At 45.8% G+C, this 12,525-nt stretch overlaps 1 protein-coding gene across 1 annotated transcript in view; it reads right to left on the bottom strand.

The window, feature by feature from the left end:
* LOC140721087 (NACHT, LRR and PYD domains-containing protein 3-like) overlaps nucleotides 1-12,525 on the bottom strand; it is a 46,993-nt gene that overhangs the window by 21,313 nt on the left and 13,155 nt on the right. Inside the window, exon 3 of the mRNA XM_073035953.1 lies at nucleotides 10,131-10,297. Coding sequence (XP_072892054.1) covers nucleotides 10,131-10,297 — 167 coding nt within the window. The remainder of the gene's footprint in view (nucleotides 1-10,130; nucleotides 10,298-12,525) is intronic.

Genomic DNA, 12,525 nt, shown 5'->3' with positions numbered 1-12,525 from the left:
CATCCAACGACACATATCTGATGGAGTTGACAATGGCAGAATGATGAGGAAACAAAGCAGTGTGACAAATGACAAAATTACAGTCTGACAACAAGAAGGCAAGGGGAGGGTAGAGCGAGAGTTAAAAAGATGGATTATGGGATCAAATCTCACATAGATAGGAACATAACTGAATTTTCAGAAGCTACACTGCAGATAATTAGAAAAGGCCACAGTCAGAGAAACAGGCATTCGGTAAGTTGGGGGCGCGTTCGGTCACTAATGATCCTAATCGGTGTCGCTAACGGTCCTAATGATCGCTAGATCCTTCTGTGCATTAAGAACCTAACTTAATGCTGGGCAACACAATCAGCGAATTCTTCGCTGGCGGAGAACATCAAGGAACTACTCAACGTGCTGCTTCCTGAGTCCGAGAAGGTTTACAATCTAATAGCGAGTGGCAGTCATGGTCGCTTTTCCTGGCATGCCACAAGTTTTATTCCCTAATTTATTGGGCAGAGAACAGTGGAGGATGGCGGGACAGCTGCGTGGTAGCGGTCGTAGTGAGGATATGAACTTAAGCCAGGAGAGAGAAGTTAAAACCAGTTCACAGCCCGGGACTGGTGTGACACAGCCTCCAGGATGGAGTCAGTGCTCTCTCCCAGTGTTTCGCTCGGCAGAAAACAAGTCCTGCTGTGGACTGGTCTGAGGGCCTTATGCCGCGGGGTTCCCTGTTTTATAGTTACCAGCAAAGAGGCAAATATAGCTGGCGCACTCCAGTGTTCATTTGACAGGGGCAAAGCTCTATTGCGGTTGACTGAAGATTTGGGGTCTAAACTGCATGCATGCATAATTGGCTGGTTGCACTTCATTGATATTTTCAGTAAGCCTTTGACAATGTGCCACACATGAGGCTGCTTAACAAGCTATGCGAGCATGGTACTACATGAAATATTATGGCTTGAATAAGGCAGTGGCTGATTGGCAGGAGACAGAGAGTGGGAATAAAAGAAGCCTTTTCTGGCTGGGGGACGTTGATGAGTGGTGTTCCACTGGAGTCTGTGTGGGGACCGATTGTCTTATATTATACAGCAGTGATCTGCATTATGGAATTGATGGTTGTGTTGCAAAGTTTGCAGATGATATGAAGGTAGGTGGAGGGCATGTAGTTTTGCGGAAGTAGAGGCAACAGAAGAACTGAGACAGATTAGGAGAACGGGCAAAGAGATGGCAGAAAGTATACAGTGTTGGGGTATGTTCATGTACTTTGGTAGAAGAAAATAAACTGTTGGCAATTTTCTAAATAGAGAGAAAATTTTAAAAAATCTGAGGTGCAAAGGGACTTGGGAGTCCTTCTGCAAAATTCCTTAAAAGTTAATTTGCAGGTTGAGTCTGTGTTGAGGCAGACAACAACAATGATGGCATTCACTGCAAGAGGTCTAGAATATAAAAGCATTGATATAGAGCAAAAACATTTATAAAGCATTGGTGAGACGCCACTTGGAGTATTGTGAGCATGTTTGATCCTTTTATTTAGGAAAGTATGTGCTGAAACTGGAGAGGGTGCAACAGGTTCACGAAAAAGACTACAGGATTGAATGACTTGTTATATGAAGGACGTTTGAAAGCTCTAGGCCTGTCTTTACAAGAAATGAGAAGAACGAGGGAAGACCTCGTTGAAATCAACTGAATAGCGAAAGACTTTGATAGGGAGGATGTGGAGAGAATGTTTACTATGGTTTGAGAGTATAGGTACTATAGGACGAGAGGAGACAGCCTCAGAATAGATGGTCATCGTTTTAGAACGGAGATGGGAAGAAATTTCTTTTGCCAGAGAATGGGATTGAGAGGCCTTGGGGAGGGTCCAGAGAAGAATCACAAGGAAGATTCCTAGAATGAAAGTGTTAACGTATGAGGAGCCTTGAGTAATTTTGCGCCTGTACTCCTTGGCTTAAGGGAAGTCTCATTGAAACCTGTGAAACATTGAAGGGATGTCGCGAGGATGTTTCCTATATTGGGGGAGTGTAAAACCAGAGGACACAGCCACAGAATAGAGAGACTTCAATTTAGAAAGGAGATGAGGAGGAATTTCCTTATCCAGTGAGAAGCGAATCTGCAGACATCGTTGGCACAGATGGATGTAGAGATTAAGTCATTGGGTATATTTATAGTGGATATTTATATCTATCTTCAGCCAACATACACCTAAGACCTTATGATGGAATGGAGGACCAGGATGCAACTGAAGATAGATCGGCCTCGGACTTTGCTCAGAGAAATAGCTAGTGATGTTCTGGGACTAGAACGACAGATCGCCAAGAAAGGGCACCAGTAGGAAAATGGAATGAGTTCCCCTAACAGGAATAGTGCAAATAATTATGGAATAATTCAGCATAATTTCCTTATGGTCCACTGCACTGGAAAATAATCCCTCAGTTTCACTACTACCGGGTCCGAGGAGTTACAGTTGTGAAAGGGATTGAAAGGTTTAAGTTCCATACCAGTAAAACTGAAGTCTTTAGATGATGAATTTATAGATGAAAATACATATTTACAAATTGCTGCACTTGCCTGATTAATTACTTATAGCGCCGACAACAGAGTCAATCACTTGGGTCATGCACATAATGTTCTAATACCGCTACTGGCTGGATAGGACATATCGTAATGGGAAGGTCTGCTTGTGTTATACATTATGAGTGGGGGGCGGGGTGTTGGAGTGTAGAGTGTGTTCAGTCTGGAATTGCAGAGGGATGGGACCAAAGCGCCGGGGCAGATAGTGGGGAGAGTGTGGAGATATATGTCATTAAAAATCAAAAATAGGCATCAAAAGATTGAGCATTGGGTGAATATAGTCCTGAGGAGTGTATATCTCAATGCAATACGTATAGAAGGAAAGGATGATGAACTCAGACAATCGCTGAATTATGATACTTTTGCTTTTTCCACTTAATGACTTGGTCTCCCATAGTCTAAAAGGATTAGATGGGATAGAGTTTGTCAAATGTGTTCAGGAAAGTCTTCTTAATCAGCTCACAGAAATCCCAATGAGAAAATGTGCGTTACTTTATCTATTAGTGAAAGAGACAGGGCAGGTGACAGAAGTTTGTCTAGTGAAAACTCTGCATCTAGTGAGCACGGTGCCATTAGTTTCACAGTGAATATGCAAAAAGATAGGCCTGATCCATGGGTTGCGATACTAAATTATTCGAAATTAGATGAAGGCTAATCTTGAATGTATCAGAAATGATCTGGCAAGTGCCGAATAGGACAGGCTGGTTTTTGGCAAATGTGTACTTGATAAGTGGGAGATGTCAGAAGTGAAATTTTAATAGTACAAAACCTACTATATGCCTACTGGCATATAATGTGAATCTAACAAATTTGGGAATCTTGGTTTTCAAGCGATGTTCAGGCCCTGGTTGATAACAAATTGAGATGCATTGCAGGTGTAGGCTGTTTGGAAAAATGAGGTGATTATGGAGTATTGAAATGCAAAAAAGTACTAAGAAAAGAAATCGGGGTGCTAATAGGAGTCATGAGCTTCCATTAGCAGACAAAATGATGAAGAATTCAAAGAGATTCTACAGATAATGTTAAGAGCAAAAGGATTGCACTGGACGAAATTGAGCAAATACAAACTTCGTCCTGTGCAAAATCAGATTGGTGAATCGTGCATAGAGCCAGAAGAGATGGGGAAGATTTCAAATGGATTTTTGCATCTATATTTTCTCAGGAGACGAGCACAAAGTCTATACACGTAAGAGAAAACATCATGAACTCCATACTGATCAGGAGATGTTTGCTGTTTGGGGGCATATTAGTGTGGATTAGTCCCTAAGGCCTGACAAAGTGGTCCCTCAGACCCTGCAGGAGGCAAGTGCAGGATTTGCTTGACACCTATCATCTTTAACGATAGGTTAGGTACCAGATTGTTGAAGGATAGCCAGTGTCGTTCATCTATTCAAGAAAGACTCGAGAAATAAAACAAAATTATAGGCCAGAGAGCCCGACATCAGTTGTGGGAAAGTTATTGGAAGTTATTCTAAGGGATTCAATATATAAGTGTTTGGCTACAATTGGAGTGACTAAGGATAGTCAGCATGGCTTCAATCGTCTAATGAAGCTTAGTTTTTGGTGGAAGGTACCAGGAAAGTTGATGAAGTCATGGATGTTCTCTATATGGACTTTAGCAAGGCACTTGGTAAGATCCCACATGGCAGGTCGATCAAAAATGATCAGTTGTTGGGCATTCAATATGAGGTAGTAAATTGTATTAGACTAGCTTTGTGCGAGAAGCCATCGAGTGGGAGCACATGTTTGCCTCTCTGACTGGAGACCTGTAACTAGTGGCGAGTCTCAGGGGTTGGTGAAGGACTCCTAGATGTTTGTCATTTATATCAACAGTCTGGATGATCACATGGTTAGCTGCATCTGCAAAGTTGCAGGTGACGCAAGGACTTGGGAGTGCAGTGGACAGCAAGGAAGACCATCAGAGCATTCGATGAGATCTGGACCAGCTGGAAAAATGACAGATGGAACTTAATACAGCCTACTGCGAGGAGTTGCACTTTAGTCGTGGGTAGATCTTACACAGGGAACGGTAGGGCACAGGACACAGAGGAGTGTAGTACAAGAAAGGTATCTGAGAATGAGGTCTATAATTATTTGTAAGTGGCATCGTAGTTAAGAATGCTGTTGGTACATTGGTCTTCATAAATCAAAGTATTGATTAGAGGAGATAGGATGTTTAAGTTGTATATGACGTTGGGGAGGTCTAACTTGGAGGACTGTGTGCAGTTCTGGTCACTTATCTACCGGGAAAATGAAAACACGAATAAAAGATCCCTAGCTATAGGTAAGTAGCCCCATTGCCTTATAGGCAGCCTCGGGGGAGACGGAGGCTCTGGGAATAAACACAGACTGAAAAAATCGCTGTGGGGCTCCAAAGGCAGCTGGATGCAAATGAACGTGATTTTATCCACGCGAACCTTAAGTCAGTGCTCCCCAAATTCCATCAGTACGTGGACTTTGCAACGATGGGGGAGAACGTGTTGGACTTGGTTTACACGATCATCCCCGACGCGTTGCGGGCAGAGTCACGCCCCCACCTCGGATACTCAGACCACATCTCTGTTATGCTAATCGCAGCATACAGACCGCTCGTCAGGCGCTCCAGACCAGTTCAGAAGCAGGTGAAAACCTGGCCAGCAGGAGCCATCTCTGCTCAAGACTGCTTTGAGCACACTAACTGGCACATGTTCAAGGAGGCTGCAACTGATGGCGACTCTACCAGCTTAGAGGAGTACACAGCATCAGTGAACAGCTACATCAGCAAGTGCATTGATGATGTTACTCTGTCCAAGACCATCACTATACGTGCCAACCAGAAGCCATGGATGACCGCAGAGGTGCGTGCGCTGCTGAGGTCCCGCGACTCCGCCTTCAGAGCAAGTGACAAGGCAGCTCTAATAACAGCAAGGGCCAAACTGTCCCGAGCCATCAGAGGGGTAAAGGGTGCACACGCTCAGCTAATCCACAGCCACTTCCAGGACAGCGGCGGCACGCGGCGCATGTGGAAGGACATCTAGAACATCACCATTTACAGGACAACATTACCTGACTGTGCAGGTGATGCCTCCCTCCCAGATGTGCCGAATAACTTCTACGCCCTGTTAAGGCGGAAAATGATGTGGCGGCGAGGAACTCCACCCCTCCTACAAATGGCTAGGCGCTGTGTCTCACCGTGGCCGACGTGAGAAGAACCGTGTGCAGTTCAACCCATGGAAGGCTGCTGGACCAGACAACATCTCTGGTAGATTGCTCAGAGGATGTGCAGACCAGCTAGCAGATGTTCTCACTGACATCGTCAACATCTCCCTGAGCAGCGCCACCGTTCCAACGTGCTGCAAGGCCGCCACCATCGTCCCCGTGCCGAAGAATTCTTCAGTGTCCTGTCTAAATGACTACCGTCCCATTGCACTCACATCCATTATCATGAAGTGTTTTGAGTGGCTCGTCATGAAGATAATAAGACCTCTCGGTGAGAGCTGCCCCCCTCACTGGACTCCCTGCTGTTTGCGTACCGTCCCAACCGCTCAACAGATGACACCATTGCCACCACCCTCCACCTAGCCCTAACCCACCTGGACAAAAAGACACGCACGTTCGAATGCTGTTCATAGAGTTCAGTTCAACATTCAACATCACCATCCTTCAGAAACTGACTGGAAAGCTGAATTTACTGGGCCTGAGTACCTCCCTCTGCAACTGGATCCTAGACTTCCTGACTGGGAGACCTCAGTCAGCCCGGATTGGGAGCAGCATCTCAAACACCATCACACTGAGAATGGGGGCTCCCCAGGGGTGTGTGCTCAGTCCACTGCTGTTCACTCTGCTGACCCACGACTCTGCTGCAACACACAGCTCGAACCACATCATCAAGTTCACCGATGACACAACCGTGGTGAGTCTGATCAACAAGAACGACAAGGCAGCCTACAGAGAGGAGTTGCAGGGGCTAACAGACTGGTACAGAGCCAACAACCTGTCTCTGAATGTGAACAAAACAAAAGAGATGGTCATTGACTTCAGGAGGGCACGGAGCGACCACTCCCCGCTGAACATCGACGGCTCCTCGGTAGAGATCGTAAAGAGCACCAAATTTCTTGGTGTTCATCTGACGGAGAATCTCACCTGGTTCCTCAACACCAGCTCCGTCTCCGTCCCAGCAGCGTCTCTACTTTCTTCAAAGTCTGAGGAAACTCCATCTCCCAGCACCCTTCCTCATCACATTCTACAGGGGTTGTATTGAGAGCATCCTGAGCAGCTGCATCACTACCTGGTTCGGAAATTACACGATCTTGGATCGCAAGACCCTGCAGCGGGTAGTGAGGGCAGCTGAGGAGATCATCGGGATCTCTCTTGCCGCCATCATGGACATTTACACTACACGTTGCATCCGCAAAGGAAACAACATTCTGAAGGACCCCATGCACTCGTCATTCAATCTCTTCTCCCTCCTGCCATCTGGGAAAAGGCACCGAAGCATTCGGTCTCTCATGACCAGACTATTTAACAGTCTCTTCCCCCAAGCTATCGGACTCCTCAATACCCGAAGCCTTGACTGACACCTTGCCCTATTGTCCTGTTTATTATTTATTGTAATGCCTGCACTGTTTTTGAGCCCTTTATGCAGCCCTGTGTAGATCTGTAGTCTAGTGTAGCTTTCTCTGTGTTGTTTTTTTTTACGTCGTTCAGTCAAGTTTTTTGTACTGTGTCATGTAATACCATGGTCCTGAAAAAAACGTTGTCTCATTTTTAATATGTACTGTACCAGCTGTAGTACTATGGTCGAAATAACAATAAAAGAGACTTGACTTGACTTGAGCATCTTTCCAGCGTCTTGCTGTGGCCAAGTTGGTGCCGAACGAATTGCATCGCTCTCCGTTGTCCTCAGCGATGTGGCCAAGAATGGGATCTTGACGACTGGAACTCTACACCTTCCGCCCTGGCTTGTACCGGGGAGAGGTCACTCTAGTGCCGCTGTTCGCAACGACACTAATGTATAGGCCCATGCTGCACACACCGTATAAGGCACAGATAAATGAAATGCATGCAAGCTTTTTGAGTTGAGGTTCAGTGGCACTAAAACTAAATATCATGGTTTAAGGGGAGAATGTAAGAGGTTCAAGGGGACCAGGAGTGGAAACTTATTTACTCAGTGGGGCGAGAAAGTGTAAAATAAGTTACCAGCACAAGTGGTGCAAACAAGTTCGATCTCAACGTTTATAGTAGCTATGGATAGGGGTAGGGAACACTGTCGTTTGTGCTGTACTCATGCACAGATTGTAGGGGTAGAGACGACTGTCGATGGAGCTGTAAGGTACACGGATGGGTGTAGGGAAGCCTGTCAGTGGTCCTGTGCAGTTACAGAGATGGGTGAAGGGAAGGCTCTCAATGGTGCTGTACAGGTACAAAAATGGTAGAAGTAGGGAAGCCTGTCAATTATGTTGTATAGATACACGGATGGCAAGTGTAGGAATGGCAGTCGATGTTACTATACAGGTACATGGTGTAGTAAGGCTGTCGATTGCGCTGTAAAGGCAGACGGATAGCAGGTGAAGGGAAGGTTGTAGAGAGTATACGTACATGGAATGTGGTGGTTGGTAAGGCTGTTGATGATGTTCTACTGGTACACGGATCGTAGGCGTAGCAATGGCTGTCGATTGTGTTGTACAGGCACGGATGGGTGTAGTGAAGGCTGTCCATTGTGTTGTACAGGTGCAGGGGTGAGTTTAGTGAAGGCTATCGATGGTGTTGTACAGGTACAAGGATTGCAGGTGTAGGGAAGGCTGTTGATTGTGCTTTACAAGTCTAGGAACAGTGCTTGTAGGAAGGTTGGAGATGGTTATGTACACGTAAACGGATGGTAGGTGTTGGAGAGTCTGTCGACGGTGTTGTACATGTACACGAATGGGGGTAGGGAAGGCTATCGATGGCGCTATACAACAAGGATTGTAGAGGTCGCGGAAGCTGTCGATGGCAGTGTACAGTTGCACGGATGGGTGTAAGGAAGGCTTCTGATGGTGCTGAACAGGTACAGGATTGGCAGGTATAGGGAAGGCTGACGATTGTGCTGTTCAGATGCACGGATAACTCTATAGAAGTCTGTCGATGGCGCTGTAAAGGTACACGAATGGGTGTGGGGAAGGCTGTCGACTTGGCTGTATAGTGAAACGGATTGTGGTAGGAAAGCCGTCGATGGCGCTGTACACGTATGGGTGTCGGAAAGGCTGTCAATGGTGCTGTAGAGGTACATGGATTGGTGTAGGGAAGGTTTTCTCTGGTGCTGTGCAGATACACTGATAGTGGATGTAGGGAATTTGTCGATGCTGCGGTATAGATATACGGATGGATGTAGGGAAGGTTGTCGATAGTGCTATACGGGTACACGGATGGGTGTAGAGAAGGCTGTGATCTGGTGCTGTACAGGTACACGGATGGTAGGCATAGGAACACTGTCAATGCTGCTGTACTGGTGCACAAATGGCAGGTGTAGGGAAGTGTGTCGATTGTGCTATATGGGTGCAGGGATTGTAGGGGTTCGGGAGGCTGTCGATGATGCTGTACAAGTATACGGATAGTAGTAGTAGGGAAGGTTGTCAATGTGTACTACTTCTCTATATCTCCAAGAAATGTCACCCAATGAGTTATTTGCGAACTCAGATGGAGAAGAGCTGGTATCGCTGCAAGAGTTCCGTCCCTCAGTGGCTGCAATGAAGCCAGCGGGTCAACTGAACTTTACCGATTGCCCTGATAAGATGCGTAGTTAGTTTGAAATCGACTGCCTGTTGAACAGTCCGGTTATGCAGAAACTGTTTTAATGCCACACTGGTAAATACAGACAGACAGACAGACAGACAGATATACTTTACTGATCCCGAGGGAAATTGGGTTTCGTTACAGTCGCACCAACCAAGAATAGTATGTAAATATAGCAATATAAAACCATAAATGATTAAATAATAATAAGTTAATTATGCCAAGAAGAAATAAGTCCAGGAACAGCCTATTGGCTCAGGGTGTCTTACACACCGAGGGAGGAGTTGTAAAGTTTGATGAACACAGGGAGGAATGACTTCCTATGAAGCTCAGTTTTGCATCTCGGTGGAATGAGTCTCTGGCTGAATGTACTCCTGTGCCTAACCAGTACCTTATGGAGTGGATGGGAAACAAGCATGCAGCTTGGACAGCACCCTCTTTTCAGACACCACCGTCAGAGAGTCCATTCCACCCCTACAACATTACTGGCCTTACGAATGAGTTTGTTGATTCTGTTGGTGTCTGCTACCCTCAGCCTACTGCCCCTGCACACAGCAGCAAATATGATAGCACTGGCCACCACAGACTCGGAGAACATCCCCAGCATCGTCCGGCAGATTTTAAAAGACCTCCGTTTTACAGCAGGTTTGAGGAGAATATCAGCCGCTTCCCACCTTAATCGGTTCATGGCTGAGGCCTGTTCTGCTCAACGCAATTCGGAGATCAAACATTTTGCCATGTGGAACCCAGAACGTACAGGAGATTAATTTTGATCACCATCCCCCCTGATATAAGCAGTTATATGATAATTATCTAAATACACTTACCTCATGTTCTTCTGCACGGAAATGTCCTTCCTGTCCAGACATACATCTGAGTGTTTTGACCCCTTCTTCTATCGCTTGTTCCAGCCTGTCCCTGTAGTACTCTGTTAGTTCGTACAGTCCATATTCGTCCCACTGTGCCAGGAGGGCGGAGATTGTAGACTCTGCGACTGCGGATATGAAAAGAAGAAAGCAGACACTAACCCAAATTACCACGTCTCCAACGCTCTCACCATAGGCCATTCATGTATCGAGACTCCGGCACTCAGCTACAAACGCGGATTATCTCCCAACATCCAACACTGGCCTTAAACCCTACCCAACAATGAACTGGGAGTTACTTTACCAAAAAGGACCATTTTTGCCAGAAGCTATACCCTGGCACTCCACTCACGCACTCCACTCCACTACAGTTCTATTTTAGATGGGTAATAAATGCTGGGATTGCCAATGATGCTCACTTCATAAAGATACCCTCTGCTTCTGGGCGGCTACATGTCCCTTAATTCACACCCCAGAAGTGCACTCTTCATCCGTATAGCTCCATATGCTCTGCTACCCATCCTGGAAACCCTAAGAGCAGGTAGAACATTTCTTGTAGTGGGGAAACGTTTGCCCCACTACAACACATGCATCACACCCACACATTTCCCCCGTAACCAACTGACCAACCTCAAACAAGGAACCGCATTCTGCGACCACATCACTCTCGTATATCACTTACTCGCTCCTTGTCGTGCACTTGTGAATTCCGTGTTCAATGAGCCGAACAGAACAAGGATTCACAATGGGTGTCTGCAATGGAGCCGAGACTCTGGCTGACCAGATTTGGAGTGGGACTGTGCTGGTGAATGTGAAACACACCTCCTGCCAGGTGACCACCTCGATGAACCCGTAACTGGGCACATCCACTCCCAGAAAAACAACAGGATAGACAATGACTATGCGGTTGAAACATTGAAAGCCCACAGCGCTGTGCCGAATATGTACTTAACTTAGAATTTACCTAGCGTTACCCATAGCACACTATTTTTCTGGGCTCCATATACCTATCCAGAAATCTCTGAAACGACCCTATTGTATCCGCCTCCACCAATGTCGCTGGCATCCAATTCCACATACTTACCTCTCTCCACGTAAAAACAAATCTTATCTCTGACATCTCCTCTCTAGCTACTTCCCAGCAGCGTAAAACTGTGCCCCCTCCTGTTGGCCATTCCATCCCTGGAAGAAAAAGCCTCTGAATATCCACACAATCAATGCTTCTCATCGTCTTAAACACCTCTATCAGGTCACCTCTCATCCTCCTTCACTCCAAGGAGAAAAGGCCGAGTTCACTCAACTTATTCACATATGGCATGCTCCCCAATCCAGGCAACATCCTTTTAAATCTCCACTGCACGCTTTCTATGGTTTCCACATGCTTCTTGTAGTGGGGAGACCAGAAGTGAGCACAGTACTCCAAGTGTGGTCTGACCAGGATCCTAAATAGCTGCAACTTTATCTCTCGGCTCCCATAATTTATCCTACGATTAATGAAATCCAATGCACCGTATGCCTTCTTAACCACAGAGTCGATATGTGTAGCTGATTTGAGTGTCCAATGGACTCGGACCACAAGATCCCTCTGATCCTCCACACTGCCAAGAGTCTCATTATTAATACTATATTCTGCCATCCTTTTTGAAATACAGAAATGAACCACTTCACGCTTATCCAGGTTGAATTCCATCTGTCACTTCTCAGCCCAGTTTTGCATCCTAGCAATATTCCGCTGTAACCTCTGACAGCCCTACACACTATCCACAACACCTCCAACCTTTGTAATATCAGCAAATTTACTAACCCATCCCTCCACTTCCTCATCCAGGTCATTTATAAAAATCACGAAGAGTAAGGGTCCCAGAACAGATCCCTGAGACACACCACTGGTCAACGGCCTCCATGCAGAATTTGAACCATCTACAACCACTTTTTGTATTCTGTGGGCAAGCCAATTCTGGATTCACAAAGGAATATCCATTTGGTTACCATGCCTCCTTACTTTATGAATAATCCTTTCATGGGCTACCTTATCAAATGTCTTGCTGAAATCCCTATACACCACATCTACTGTTCTACCTTCATCAACGTGTATTATCACATCCTCAAAAATAATATCAGGTTCTTAAGGCACAACATGATTTTGACAAAGCCATGCTGACTATTTATAATCATATTATAAGTCTCAAAATTTTCATAAATCCTGCATCTCAGGATCTTTTACATCATCTTGCCAACCACTGAAGTAAGACGCACTGGTCTATAATTTCCTGGGCTATCTCTACTTGCTTTCTTGATTAAGGGAACAACATCCGCAACCCTCCAATCCTTCGGAATCGCTGCAAGTCATCCCTAT

This window comes from Hemitrygon akajei, unplaced genomic scaffold (assembly GCF_048418815.1).
Source record: "Hemitrygon akajei unplaced genomic scaffold, sHemAka1.3 Scf000050, whole genome shotgun sequence".
NCBI classification, from domain to species: Eukaryota; Metazoa; Chordata; class Chondrichthyes; order Myliobatiformes; family Dasyatidae; genus Hemitrygon; species Hemitrygon akajei.
The sequence above is the reverse complement of the archived record's forward strand: the minus strand, read 5'-3'. Positions and strand labels throughout refer to the sequence as shown.